The 15,409-nt window shown below is 35.9% G+C and overlaps 4 protein-coding genes across 4 annotated transcripts; all 4 read right to left on the reverse strand.

Annotated features, from left to right (window-relative positions):
* Positions 1-992: 992 nt before the first annotated feature.
* LOC106375963 (PRA1 family protein H-like) lies at positions 993-2,595 on the reverse strand. Its single transcript, XM_013815996.3, has 4 exons — positions 2,023-2,595; positions 1,793-1,929; positions 1,392-1,463; positions 993-1,295 (listed from the first exon to the last, which is right to left on the reverse strand). Exons 1-4 carry the CDS (start codon positions 2,478-2,480, stop codon positions 1,231-1,233), a joined length of 732 nt encoding a protein of 243 aa, XP_013671450.1. The 5' UTR covers positions 2,481-2,595; the 3' UTR covers positions 993-1,230.
* Positions 2,596-5,073: 2,478 nt separating this feature from the next.
* BNAA01G16550D lies at positions 5,074-5,516 on the reverse strand. The gene is made up of 2 exons (XM_013816007.1): positions 5,406-5,516; positions 5,074-5,265 (listed from the first exon to the last, which is right to left on the reverse strand). Exons 1-2 carry the CDS (start codon positions 5,514-5,516, stop codon positions 5,074-5,076), a joined length of 303 nt encoding a protein of 100 aa, XP_013671461.1.
* A 368-nt stretch (positions 5,517-5,884) lies between these two features.
* Positions 5,885-8,697, reverse strand: LOC106446008 (stomatin-like protein 2, mitochondrial). The gene is made up of 9 exons (XM_013887677.3): positions 8,439-8,697; positions 8,076-8,319; positions 7,836-7,985; positions 7,402-7,459; positions 7,229-7,321; positions 6,954-7,052; positions 6,685-6,776; positions 6,476-6,535; positions 5,885-6,381 (listed from the first exon to the last, which is right to left on the reverse strand). The coding sequence occupies exons 1-9, from the start codon at positions 8,564-8,566 to the stop codon at positions 6,112-6,114; spliced, it is 1,194 nt and encodes a 397-aa protein (XP_013743131.1). The 5' UTR covers positions 8,567-8,697; the 3' UTR covers positions 5,885-6,111.
* Positions 8,698-11,574: 2,877 nt separating this feature from the next.
* LOC106360636 (putative RING-H2 finger protein ATL61) lies at positions 11,575-12,228 on the reverse strand. The gene has a single exon (XM_013800262.1). The coding sequence runs from the start codon at positions 12,226-12,228 to the stop codon at positions 11,575-11,577; it is 654 nt and encodes a 217-aa protein (XP_013655716.1).
* Positions 12,229-15,409: the final 3,181 nt, after the last annotated feature.

Genomic DNA, 15,409 nt, shown 5'->3' on the forward strand with positions numbered 1-15,409 from the left:
AATAAAACGAAAAACCCATAAATCTGTCAAAAAAGTTAGAAGTCAGTCACGTACATTGTTTAGTTGAAATATATAAGTTAGCTTTAGAAAGTTAAGTTGGAAGGTATAATAGACAAAGAATAAGATGAAAGTGTGTCTTATGTGGGAAATGACTCCATGTAATTGATAAGTAAAAAAATGTCTCTAAGTGTAATTTTCTCTTTATTATTTTGTTTGGCATGTCTAATCTTGTTTTTATTTCCCTCTCAATGTACAATTTATTTGATGTTTGACACGTCTACTCTTATCGTATCTTTCTTTACAGTTATAACTATAGCATTTTCCCTACTTCATCCTTTGTATTTTTGTTTTCATAGTTTTCTATTATTTTTTATATATTTATTTCGATTGCAAGTGCTTACACCACATTTAAATACTTTTTTATCCACATCTTAAGTACTTTTTTAATATTAAACATTCACAATTGTTCGTAAATAAAACCAACCATTTAAAATAATAAATGATCTATTCATTTTTATTTCATATTTTAGAGTTTAGTTTGTATGATATGATGAAAAAACAAGTTATGTATGATATTGATATATTTTTATATATATGTAAACTTGAAGAATATTTTCTACTTATTTTCAAGTGTAATAGAATTATTGTGATTAATAACATTTGCAAAGAAGTTTAAGAACTTTTAAAGTTATTTTATAAAAAAAATCCTGAGTTGAAAAACTTAACGTTAATTATTTTCACATTCTGTAGATGATTATTGTTATGATTAGTAGCTTTCAATATTTTCAATAGATTATTACTTTATACTTTATAAATTAAATAAATATATTATTAATTATAGGCTCCCGTCAAATATTTGGTCTGGATCCGCCGTTGGTTAGCAGGATGAAAATATAAACGTAGATGATGTTATAACATACATCAATATCAATTTATGTTAGATACCGCGGAGATGCAAGTAGAAAGCAAGTTGTCGTGAGAAATCCTACTAGTGATGGGGGTAATAAAACAATTGTATATCATCTACTCAAGTAGTCTATATTCTCACCATTCATCATAGACTTTCTCTTTTACTTATTACAAATTGTGATTTGAGATGATGTCTAACAATTCACACTTTCTTAATCTACCATCTAGCTTTGCTGCTGTTGTGGTTGTTGTTTGTCTGAGCTACCAAAACTGCTAATGAATCTCATAGCCAAATCCAAAATTACTGTCTTGATGCAGTCTTTATCTTCCTCGAGAAGGTTTCTTGGAGGGAGTGAGCTTCCTGAACCCGGCGTGTAATAGCATAACTACAAAGAGACACAGAGAAAGCATTATAGTCATAACTGCCTGGCCATATATAGAGTAGCTAAATCGAACTTTGACCCATCAGCTAGCTTAGTTACCTGAATAACTGACCGCAAGAGCAGAGAAAAGAGCCATTTGGACATTCAAAAACGTCAGAAGTACCGCAGTCGCTGCAAGTAGGAGACGTAAAAAAAAAACGAGATTAGCCTCATTCTACAACATACATAGTCTATCTTAAAAAAGTTTCAGCTTCTTCAAGATCCCAAAACGTTCTTGCTATAACCATACAAGATCACATTCGACCCAACTTTCAAAACATAACATCAAGCTCTAGTGATTAAAGCTAAACAAGTAAATCTAGGGAATGATTTGATCCAAAAAGATCCCAAAAACCTATAGAAAGTCTCTCTATGAACACATATCAAAACGTTCTCAGCATTCTGAGATTCAAGTTGCAGAGCTACAAATGCAGGACACAAACCGTTCCTTAAAAACTCACCGCACTGTCCAATACCAATAACGAGCTTCCGAGCAGAAGGGTGACGATCAAACTCCCATCTGTCACTGCAGTACTTGAACAGCTCCCAAAGTGCTAAACTTGCTAACAACCCCACCAATGCAAGTGGCATCTGATACCTACAAAGAAACACCAACACTTCAAACTCCATAAAGTTCTTAACTTTTTACAAAGATTCAGACTTTAAACAAAAGAGATAAAGAAACCCATACAATGCGCAAGCGAAGAAGACGATGAACAACGTTGCGTAATTCCTAGCGAATCTCTTGATGTTCTCATGAACCCTCATCCTCGCCTGCTGAGAAGACGCCGGGAACGAGTATGAGTCGCACGCCCCGAAGAAGCCGGTGGTCCACGGCGGCGTATCGCCTGAAAAGTCATCGGCCGAGAGCTTGGAGAAGGGGTTGATAGTCAGAAGAGACGAGAGGGTCAACAGACGAGACAAAAGAGAGGCGAAGAAGCCGCCGGTAATGGAGGAGACGACGTCGTCCGAGGCGGAAGAAGGTGCGGCGGCAGCTGAGGAGGATGAGGAGGAGGCGGGGACGGCGGCTGCAGCTGCTGCGGCGGAGGTGCGGTGATCGAGGAGGTCGAGGTAGCCGGAGTCACGGAGCCAAGATTCGAAAGCAGGATCGGGAACGCTTAGAGAGAGAGGGTTGGGAGAGAAGGCCATTTGTTGTTAGTTGTGGTCGTCGTCACGATTATCTTGTTCCGTCGTCTCCTCGGTGTTCACAAAACATTTATTTTGTCTTTTACATATATTAGTCCATAACTTCTTCGCAATTGCTGAAGTAGTGCTCTTTGATAAAATCTTGTTAATTAGCTCCTACAGTTTTGTTTTATGCAACAAATGATTTGCTTCTCTAAAATACATATTATTGAATACATGTATATTGTTTTAAACATTTCATTTCATTAGTTAAAAGTATTTTATGTTAAAAAGTAACTTTAGAGCATTATTAACCCAAAAACTCACTCTGGGTCTCTTAATGATTTTTAAATATTAAATGTTACTTAGGAGATCCAGTTAAGAGACATCAACATTTTTATGCTCCAATGGAAGTCTCTTATTTAGGGATTCTTAAAAAAAAAACATTGTTTTTGATTATTGTATAATTTGTGATCAAAATGTATGAATTTGTGATAAAAATGTATAAAATTTTTTTGATTATTTTCTGAACATGAGAAGAATGGTAAGAGAAGAAAAGTTATATGTATTGTAAGATGCACGAGAAGAAAAGTTATCATGTAGAGAATGGAGACACAGATGTTGCAGGCTCCTCAGCTATGGTTGGTTTCTTTGGAGGCACCGAGAGAGATCCTCAAGGAAAGGTCCTTTAGCAGTAGGCACATACACAGTTGCTATGAGGATAGTTCGATTCTATCACCACCAGCCACAAACTCTTCATGGACGGCAAGTTCTCATCTTTGTTGCATTTATCTGTAGCAAATATCAAGACAAAAGATTAAATATGAGAAATATGGATTAGGCAAAGCACTAAACTAATCTTCACCTTTCGGTTTCCCGTAATCAAAAACGAACATCAAAAGAGCATTAGCTCTCACACGTTGGAAAATGTTCATACCATAAGCTAAACCATGCTAACACTCCATCCTCTAACCAAGCTAGACAAAATGATGGTAAGATTCCATTCTCTATAGAAAGCTTCTCCATTTTATCAACCATCCCAATCTCGTTGTTTGTGATCAAAGAAACAGAAGCACCAAAGCAAAAAATCTAATCCCACATGAACTAACCAACCAACCATAACAACCATAAGCAAGCCTGCATCACACCAAACCACCCAATAACCTCAGATAAATAAAGCTGTCACAAGGACTTACGTTTTGGCTGTTCCTATAAGAATCAAGTGATTAAATGAGCCTGATCTGCTGCTATCACCATTCTCTGACTCTACTACTACTACTGCTGCTACCCCTTTCTCAGGGTCTTTATCACCAAACTTCTCACTAATAGAGGGATATCCATTGACCTCTCCGTTGGTTGATGAAACCTCGTCGGCTCTAATCTCTTTGATCTCTTCCTAAACCTCTGCTTTATCCACCTGAAAAGGACAAAGAACCAAAGAGTTTAGAACTCAAGAACACTCAACAATCTTTTGTAAACAAAGAAGAGACAATCAGAGTAACCAACTAACCAAAGCCGAGAGAAACTCAAAAGCTTATACCAAAAGATGGAGCCATATCCGATTATAAAGTTCAAATTGGAAAGGAACAAGTAAAAAGGACAAGAACTTGAACAGAGACTAAAGGAGAAATCAGATTCATACAAACAAGCATTGTGTCTAAACCCCAGAGTTTCAGTCCTCAGACCACTCGCCAGATAAACGTTAAGCTGGAAAGAAAACTAACCATATATCTAACACCAATTCAGATCGGAATCAGGTTTGGGATGGCCTTGTGGATTCATCATCGGGAGAGAGACAGAGACGAAGAGATGCAGACGAAGAGAGGAAGAGAAAAGACGAGACTGCCAATTTTTTTCATAGCGACACGTGTCTTAAGACACGTCTCTTCCAGGCCTTAATTAAGAGACGTCTGCTGTGGTAGTTATGATTTTTCTTTTTTTTTTAAATCACAATTACATTAAGAGACCTATCTAAGAGACACGGTTAATCATGCTCTTACATGGTTCCCAAAAGCAACACTAGAATTTTAAATTTTAAATTTTTGAATAGTAAAACATCAAATATATGATTTCACTGTTCAAAACTTCATATTTAAAAATTTCATATTTTTAGTCAAATGTATTTATATATCTTCTAGATTATTTTATTAACTTTCTTGTTTTATCATTCTAATCGTTAAAAATTTACTACAAGAAAATGCTCAATTCCAAAAAAAAAAATTAACTTGTAATAATTTACAAAAAAAAGGAAGTTCATATATCATTTTGAAATGTTTTAATTGATTATATATGAAAACAATGGAAATATTTATAATGAATAAATATGTAAGTTTTACTATAATATAATTTTTAATAATTGGTTAATTGTATATTTTATTGTTATTATAGCTGAACCATAAAACCATATAAGGCACAACAAGTTATGTGCTTTGGCTACAGGTTTAAACAGGTGGAAAGGATCATATTCATAATCAAACTCACATTGAATTTACAAGAGGGGGGCAAAACACAATGCAGATAGTATTGACAATATAAAAGTGATTATGAACACACGAATTATAGTGTGAGAAACACTTGCAGACAAACATGGACTTTTAATATTTGGAAATAAAAAAAATCAAAGAATCACAAGAGGCGCCTCATCGGTTTTGGCAGGTGCAGTCTCTTGTGTTGGTGGCGTAGTCTCAGAAGGAACTTTCTCATCTGCCTTCACAGCTTCTGGAGTTGGCTCGGCTTTGGTTGCCTCAGAGGAGTCCTCTTTTGTCTCACCTTCCTTCTTTGCCTCATCATTAGACTCTTCTTTCTTCTCCTGTGAATCAAACATATCATAAACAATAGTCTTAAGAGGACTGATTTTCAAGCTATGATTATACCAAAAAAAAGTCTCAAAGAAGAAATCAAATCATATCGAACAGAGAAAATAAATGATACAAATGGGATTCACAAAACCTGAACTAAAGTGGTATCTGTTTCATTCTTGGACTCAATAACAACATTGTCGGTGGGGACAAGGCTTTCGACGATGTCAGATTCCTTAGGTTTGCTCCCACAGGCTCCCATGGTTTATTTGATTGAAAGGATTAGTTTGAAAAACAATTACAATGTGAAGAACCGTGGAGCAAAAAAAATACTAGATGAGAGGAGAAAAGAGAACTACTCGAGAAAATAAGAGATGCCAAACTAATTTCTTGCTTTATATAATTGGAGCCTGAGCAAATGGAAAGGCCTGTGAAGAGATAAATATAGGAGATGGTATATGGACTAAGCTATTTCAGGTAAAGCCAGATTCATTAGTCATGACATCTTCAAATCTCTGTCACAGTCGATTTACCCAGAGGACAACCATTTTTCTCCACTGTTCTCTTATGTTCGGTTAAGGGGCAACGGTTTCTTTTCCCGCTGGAAATTTCCAAACTAACAAAGGAATGAGTCACAGATAACCAGACTTTCATATGTAATTGTTAAGACCAAATCATGTGGGAAAACATTTGGATGTTCAGATATGTTTCCTATTTGCCAAATGTCATAATATGATATTCAAGCCCTTCAAACGGGGACGACGACAGTGTCTCATTTTTTTTAAACTGGAAAAGATGAATTTTCTGTTCTCTCAGGCACACACATAGAAATCTCTCATTCTTTGTTTGGCTGGCTACTATGGCTCCTCAGTGCGACTCTGAAGAGAAAATACTGGTCCACCGGTGTGACCTGGTTTCTCTGTTTCGAATGTTGTTGAGCCTGATTGGTTTTTGGAGCCTTCTGATATCTCTTTCTCACCTATGTCTTCCCAGTCACCTTCCATTGCTGATGTTTCTTGGTGTTCACTCTTTGGACCTTGGTTGACAAGGCTTTTGTACATTGTTAAAGCTTGAGCAATCATGCTTGCAGGATTTGAAGCTGTACTTGGAAGCAACATTGTCGTACCCTAAACCCCCAAAAAAAGAAAAAAAAAAAGCACACTCAACATTAGATAATCCCAAGCAATGCCAAAATATTTTATATGAGATTTGTTTGTTTACCTCCTTGGCAATGTTACTGAAGGCTTGAATGTATTGCTCTGCAACTCTCAAACTCGCAGCCTGCAAATTGAACAGTGATGAAGTATAAGATCACATCTGGACGGCTAAAAATACAAGCTTAAACCCAAGAACACGGAAACCTATGTCTAGAGTGAATAATAAAAAAATATGAAGAATTAAGTAACCAAGCTAGGTTCCTTAAAGCTCACCTCTACTCCCCCAGTTTCTTTGAGAGACTGAGATAACATGGCAAGGCCTCTAGCAGTTGCTTCTGCTCTAGCGAGTATTGCTTCAGCCTCACCTGAAGAGCATTATCAAAGGATAATATAAGAGTGAGCATGAGCCGTGGAGAAAACAGTTCCTCTGGGCACCAAGTAGCCATCAGTATATATTGAAAGAATAAGAAAATGGAACTAAGAATTCTTCTAATGAACCCAACTAACAGTTGACATCACAAGTTACTCTAATGTATACTAACCTTGTGCTCGATTCACTTGGTCCATCTTTGCAGCTTCAGATGCCAAGATTACAGAACTTTTCTTACCATCAGCAATATTGATATGGGCTTGCCTTTCTCCTGTTATATATAGCAAAACAAAGGATTAAAAGATGTTAAGCAGGCTTCTTGTCTTTCAAATGCAAAATGGAAAACCCAAAAAGAAAGAAGAAGATTTTAGCCAAGAATAGTTTCGGCATTATGAGCTGTTCAATCACAGAATATGACTTATGAAGTACAAGTCAAAGCAGTATTACCTTCAGACTCAAGAATCTGGGCTCTCTTTTTACGTTCAGCTTCAGCTTGCATCTCCATAGCAACCCTCACGCCATGAGGGGGCATAATATCCCCTGGAGATACACGAATTATAAATAAGCAGAAAAGGATATGTAGGTAATCACCAACAAAGAAAAAACAGAGAAGAACTCACTTATCTCATAACGAAGACACTGAAGACCCCAGTCTCTTGCAGCAACATTGATGGCTTCCTGCAAGAATGTAAAACCGTCTAAAAAATTCCATCACATGTGTTCTTCTTCAATGTGTATATTTCCTCTAAGCTCTCTTAGTTATTTGGATTAGAGAGGTAACACAACTTGGGATATTGAACATATACAACATGAGTAAAGTCTTTAGCTTTGAATCTAAAGTCCTTCAACTTAGCTCAAGTAGAATCCAAAAACATTGCCAAAGGTGATTACATTTTACAACTAAACATCCCAAGGCTGCAAAGTTCTATAGAGAATAATAACAGCAAGAAATTTAATCAAGCTAACGTGACTTGAGTTTGGGAGATTTCAAGATTCTTTGAAATGCAATGGAACTGAAGTATAAAGTGAGTTAAGTAAGCAGAGGGGAACGAACCACAATCTTCTCGTTGAGAGTATCTCGTTCCTCAAAGGTCTTATCAAGCGTGATCTTACCAAGCTCACTACGCATGGTGGTCTGAGCCAGCTGAACAACAGCATAGATAGGACTCTCAACGCCATAAGACGCTAACTTAGGATCCACTATCTGCAAAACACACAACAAAAAGAAATAAATCAAAACTATATAAAAAAAAAGCAAGTAAAACCACCAACAAATGAAGTGGTAGAAGATGACCTTGACATAGAGAACGCCGTCGATATGGATACTGACGTTATCTTTAGTAATCGCAGTCTGATTAGGAATAGGGATCGCTTCTTCCTTGAGCGAATGAACATAAGCAATTCGATCCACAAATGGAATCAAGAAGTGAATCCCCGACGGCAATGTCTTGGCGAATTTCCCGAATCGCTCAATCACAAAGGCCTTCTTCTCCGGTACAATCCGGACTCCCCAGTTCACCGGCGGAGTTAACTGAAAGCTACAATGATAATATATAAATATAATAAATCAATCCCCAACTCAAATCTCAATTCAGAAATGATAATGCCTCAAACATCGTTCGCATGTAGACGAAATCATCCTAAGCTGAAAAAAAACCTGTTGGAAGGATAGCCGGCGGAGGTGAACTGGCGGACGGTTGATACGGCGGAGGAAGATTGCCGGAGGTAACCAACGGATCTCATGGCGGTGGCGGAACTTTTACGGAGGAGGTGATTCATCATCATCAATCAGAGAATGAAGAAACTGGGGAAAAACCCTTTGGAAGCAAAACCTCGTCGTGGACCAAACAAGGCGTCGTCCCGCAGTTTTCGTGGAGAGGAGCAAATGTGAAATGGGTTTGATTAGTAGTTTGCTAGCTGTTGCTATTGGGCTCAGAACTAGCCCAATTGTAAACCAAAGTTTTGCAATTTTGTTACGGTTTGATATTATATAGTTTTCTTATGTTCATTTCATTGATTCTGCCTTGTGTGCACTGTGCGATAGTCTAATAAGGACATAATAGTTTTTTTTTTTTAAATATAAATATTTATTAATCTACCCGAGAATCGGGAATTTCAGATCCAGTTACAAACCCGTTTCGAACAAAATTTCCAAAATCAACCTATTACAACACTAGCTTCGCCCGCCCATTAAACCCGGCACATTCCGCTAGTCCATTTATCGGTTTCCTTTGAAATCGGTTGCCGTTCTCTACCATCAACGAGAATCAAGAGAAGGTGAGGTTCTCCTTGTTGCCTCGGATGTCGGGACTTCCTGTGCCGTCTCCTTCCGATGAACTCCACCGAGTTTGTAACCGTTACTGACAATGAAGCGCGAGACGACTAATAGGGGAGTGTTTCGGATACTTACCACGAGCTTTGCAAGCCACCAAAGCCAAGCTTGTACGCAACGTCACACAACGCTTGAAACCATCTCCCAACCCGAGCAAGAGCTCGCTACTGCCTCCACCAAACCTGTACTAACAAAAGGGCCGGATCTCCATGCCACACACCGACCGAGAAGACTCTAACGACTAGCACAAATGTCAGCCAAGCAACACTACCGATGAAGAATCAAGTGATCTTCTCCGGTACTGGGATGTGAGCTAAGTACAAGAGGGACACCGCCGCGACCATGACGAAAGTCGGGACGTCCCTTGCCGCCTTCGAAAACCGAAGAAGCAGTGACTGTAACTCGCAAAATAACCACCGGTGTCTACGGTGATATGAATAGAGCTCAAGAGAACAACCTTAGAATAAGAAACTGCCACAACCAAACCAAGGATAGTTGCTAAGTACAAGAAGGAGAGAATAGTTGTTCTTATGCTTGTTAAGTTTCCTGTGTCTATATGTACAATTTGCATAAATATTATTCAAGTGTCAATCTTATCAAATTGCATTTTTTTTTAGGTTCTCAAGGACATATGTTACCTTAGGGCTCGGTTTCTTTGTTCTCTTAGTTATATACTTACTCCTCTGTTCATAAAAGATAAATGTTTCAAAATAAAATTTTATTTTTGGAAAAATGTATGTTTAAAATTTTTTTATGCAATTTTTATTAGTCATTATAAATGGGGAACTGTAAATTTCAAAAACTTATTTATACCTTTTGAAATACTATTAGTTTTATAATTATGGAAAACTGATAAATATATAAGATAATATATTAATTAACAAAATTTATTAAAAAATTTATGGGTGTAAAAACACAAAAACATATATCTTTTCCTAAAAGATGGAGTATTTTCTTTGTTGTTAAAGACCTTTTCTATGAGTTGCCATAGTAGCCTTAAAATGTGGTGCGGAGTTATACCAAATTTCAAGAACCATCAAATTAGTGAACGTATTAAACTAAGAGAAAAAAAAAATCAAACCTGAGTAGTATTTCTAATTTTCTAAAAAAGAGTTATCAACCAATGTTCTTGATTATCTAAAACACTTCTTCGTGTGTTTATATGAGTTATATTATCTATGTTGGAAAGCTAATTTAATTTCAGAATGCATGGAAAAAGTGAAGTTTATAATGGATTTCACATGGTGAGGCCTCTGTCTGAGTCATCAAGATCGGCGCCGTTCGACTTTAATTAAGATACCGCGTCAAGAGAAAAAAAAAAGAAGGCAATAGTTAAAGTTTGGTAATGAGTCTAATGACAAACCTCATTTCCACCTTTCAAACATGTCCACTCTTCATTATGCATCCACGTCAATCCCATGCATCAACCCTTTACGTGTCTTAGAATAATATTTTAGATAGTAGAAGTTTCAGGTTTGCTTGGATGAGTCATTTCACATATGTGCTAGATTCCAACCGGAAATGTACGTAGATCTATTCCCAAGATTTTTTACGGTCTTGCTCCATGAGTTCCACACTCATAGTACTGAAACAATAGTAAACAGCCATGCATGTGTGTTTTGGGGCAATGCTATTAGACCAACACATCTTCCATTGAGTTAAAATAAAAACTCTTATAATTTACATATGATGAACAAAAAAATCAAATGCATGTATGAAAAGGAGAGTTGATCATGAGAGCCAGCGGTATGGAACTTTAAAGAAGTATATGTTGGTGATTAGTCTGAAATAGAAAACTCGCACGTTCGTTTTCTTGACATTTGTTTTATAATATGAGACTTTGGATTTTTTGGCGGAATCGATTCTTGAAGCATTCTTTTATGTTTTCCTGGTAGATTTGGTTTTGGCTTCATACGGTGGCAAGACAATTGATATTTTTTGCCAGAATATTCTTCTGAAAATATATTTTGGGTAATATTCTTGTTTTGTACATAATTTTTATTCAAATACTTTTAGCCTTAGAGAAAGCAACAATATTGGTTAGAAAACCATCTAGAGTAGAAACTTTAGAAATACATCTTTGTAGTGTTGGAGAAGAAAAACGGCTTTTTATGTTAACGTCGAGTATTTTAATTCTTCATATTCTCTTGTTTTGTTTTTTTTTTTGAGCAAATTTCTCTTGTTTTGTTATTCGTGTGTATTAGTACTAAAAAGACATGATAAAATTCTCCGGTCTAGTTTGAATTTTTGTAACCAGTTGATAATTTACATCTTTATCACTCTGATTAGTGTTAAGTGTTTGTTGCTTTTGATCTCAACCTAATCTGATTCTACACTGCTACCGTAATGTCAAAAAAATATTGGAATATTTTTTCTCTGTAACACATCAGATTCAAAAGGCAAAGATTTTTCAATATTTGAGCCAAAAACAATGAGATTTTCGACGTTGTACGTAAAAAGCTCATAATGGGCCCAAATCTCCAATCTCGAAGGTTGCCGGGATGTCTACAACAACCGCCGTCAGATCTACTGGATGTTCATCATCAGAAGTTAGATTGCCATAATTCAACTCTTGAGTTACCACCGCAGGTTCAACCGGACTATAGAGCCTAGAGATTAGGGAGCTCGGCTCGTTAGTTTGCAACAGACGTACTCTCGTTCTGCATATAGGACAAGTAGCGTGCGACTCAAGCCACGGGTCGATGCAACGAGCGTGAAACCAATGTTTACAGCTCGGTAAAAACTTGGCTTTGTCTCCGTCAGCGAGCTCAAAGAGGCAAACGACACATTTAACACCGTCCCTTGCGTTCCTAGAGTTGATATCTACGACGGGGATTGATCGGAGGAGGACAGAGGGATTAACACCAGCCAACTCCTTGATGTTGATAATGACATGGTCATCGCTGGTACCAATACCATGATCTTGATGATCATTCTCGTCGTTATCATCATCAACAAAATAGCGTTCATACAACAGTCCAAGGAACCCAACCAAAACTAGAACGATACCAATCAAGAAATCTGTGTGATCACCACTAAGAGAACCGTCATACAGTTGAGTTGATCCAAGCATAAAAATATAGTAAACATACAGAGGTATTTTATTGTGGTTCATCTTCGAATCCCACAAAGCAATAGATGTGTTTTCTTTACAGAATAGCGGAAGGGGAAAGGATAATAAAATTTAATTGAGAAGTACTAGTGAATTTTGATTAGTTTTCTATCATGAACATACAGACATGTATTTATAGGTTAACTCCTACCGTTATTCTTAAAAGGAAAACTTACTAAACTTGAATCAATTAAAAAGGTAAAAGTAAGTAATTTCCTTATTTGAAATCGTTAACCAAACCATAACCATAAAGACGGATTTGGGTTTGACTGGCCTTAAGAAAACGTGACCTTAACTTCGTAAACTTGTGAAAACATGACTTTAGATATTCTAATTCTTTTTTGGACTCTATGTGTCTAAATTTACAAAAAAGCTTTTATATATAGATACTAAGAATTGCAGAAAAAATAATTTTTAATATAATATTTTTATCTTAAGAGAAAATTTTAATTTACATGCGGACATCATTTTTTTTATATTTAGACTTCAATGGATTGAGAAAAGATCATTAATGTATTTTGTAGTCTTATTTCTTTTGATTTAGTTTAACTATTTTAATATGATTTTATTTAAATTTTAGAAAAAATAAAATTAGAATTCATAGAACTAATTTTTATTTATATTATTTTATGTTTAATGATTATTTATTATATAATATATATATATATATCTTTATCACCCATTATATATATATATTTAAATATATTCTAAGAAATTTTGGATTTTTGTTTGTTTTAGTCAAAGTATGTTAAACCGAGAAAAATCAAGGGATTTTTGCAAAATTGACCTACAACTTAAAGTCAAACACAAAACTAACCTCCCTTTTTTTTGAAAATTGGTTTTGCCCTATTCACCCCACAAGTTCATATAATTTACGAAAATGCCATCAATTTTTTTTTTTCTTTTTTTTTTCGAAAATGACATTTTTACTCTCTCACCCTCATCATCTTCAAGTAATTACAAGATTGCCATTGTCATCAATACCACAACCACCATGAACAACCAATTTGAAGCTCTTAATGCTCCCAAAATCGATTTACCCTTCTTCTTTTTCCATTCTTGTGAACTAAACACAACATATCTCTCAATTTCTCTCCACAATGAGCTAAAAAAACCCAAGATTTTGATTCTAAATTTTTTATGGTTCATAGAGTCATAGAAGCTAACAATTATGGGTGGGTGACTTTCGTTTGTGATTCTGTGTGCTTGGAGAAGCCTTATGTATGCTAAGGAACTTATCTCACCAATTTAAGGTATGACATCGAGTTTTTTTCCAGATCTGTTCGTCAGACGACTTACTTGGGAAGTCGTCTGGCTGTAGACGACTTACCTTTCAGTCGTCTGGCTGTAGACGACTTACCTGGAAGTCGTCTGGTCAACGCAGAGGTTATTTTTACAATTGACTTTGAAATCTGTAACCTGAGACGACTGAAAGTTAAGTCGTCTACTATTGTTTGGATTCAAAAAAAATTCCAAAGAACCTAGACGACTTACATTTCAGTCGTCATAGGTTAGTTTTGCATTTGACTGGATAATTTCAGAAGTTTGACTTCCCCAGACGACTTACATTTCAGTTGTCTGGCGAAAATTAAAATAATAATATTTTTTTAAAAGTAGACGACTTAAAGTTAAGTCGTCATAGGTTAGTTTTGCAATTGAAAAAAAAACTTCAAGATTTAATTATACACAGACGACTTATAATTCAGTCGTCCACCAGACGACTTAATTGTAAGTCGTCCAGGACTTTTTTCCGAGATTCTGGTCAAACCTCGTAAATCCTAGACGACTTACATTTCAGTCGTCTCGTGGACGACTGAATTATAAGTCGTCTGTATATAATTAAATCTTGAAGTTTTTTTTTTCAATTGCAAAACTAACCTACGACGACTTAACTTTAAGTCGTCTACTTTTAAAAAATATTATTATTTTAATTTTCACTAGACGACTGAAATGTAAGTCGTCCAAAAAGTCAAACTTCTGAAATAATCCAGTCAAATGCAAAACTAACCTCTGACGACTGAAATGTAAGTCGTCTAGCTTTTTTGGAGTTTTTTTTTTAACCAAACAATAGTAGACGACTTAACTTTCAGTCGTCCGAAATAACAGATTTCAAAGTCAATTGCAAAAATAACCTCTGCGTTGACCAGACGACATATAGTTTAGTCGTCTAGACAACTTAGATTGAAGTCGTCCGCGTCTTCTCCACTAGTTTTTAAGTCTTCTACGTTAGTTTTTGAATAACTTGTATTTTTAAGAATGATAAGTAACTTCAAGATATGTAAAACTCATATTTACAAAATATGTTCTCTCCCTTAGTTTTACTAAATTTGACTAAGTTTTTCAATGCAAACTTATAAAAAATATGATATGCTTTGACTAGTTACTATTGTTTGTTTCCATCTCTTACCAACATTCTTGTTTATTATGATGAGAAAAAGGCCATTGGAGTTTATTATTGCATATGAGAGATCCAAAGATAAGAAAAAGGCTACTGAAGTCTATTATTTCATTGATTTGTAAATGTGTAAACACATTGTTAGCACATTTAATACATCTTGGAAAATATTATTACTGATTTTACAAAAAATTCACAACTAAAAGAGTATACATGCAATTCACAACTTGAGTAGATGAGTAGACAAGACCAGACAACTTGAGTAGATGAGTAGACAAGACCAGACAACTTTTAAGAAGTCCAGATGACTTCTAAGAAGTCCAGACGACTTCCAGGAAGTTCAGACGACTTTTAGGAAGTCCAGACGACTTCCAGACGACTTTACAGGAAGTCCAGACGACTTTACAGGAAGTCCAGACGACTTTACAGGAAGTCCAGACGACTTCCAGACGACTTTACAGGAAGTCCAGACGACTTTACAGGAAGTCCAGACGACTTCCAGACGACTTCCAGATGACTTTACAGGAAGTCCAGACGACTTTTAGGAAGTCCAGACGACTTCCAGACGACTTCCAGACGACTAACAAGTAAGTCGTCCCAAAAGTCTTCCAGATCTGAAAAACCTGCATATTAAATCCAGATCTGAAAAACCTGCATATTCAAAAACGTTCAAATGGCTTAAAAACAGAAAAAATGAATGGAAGATTAGATAAATCTACCTTTATAGAACACACAAAAATACATATCTAAAAATAATAGATCTACCTTTAAATTAGTGGAAGATGAGTA

Source organism: Brassica napus, chromosome A1, assembly GCF_020379485.1.
Source record: "Brassica napus cultivar Da-Ae chromosome A1, Da-Ae, whole genome shotgun sequence".
Lineage (NCBI taxonomy): Eukaryota > Viridiplantae > Streptophyta > Magnoliopsida > Brassicales > Brassicaceae > Brassica > Brassica napus.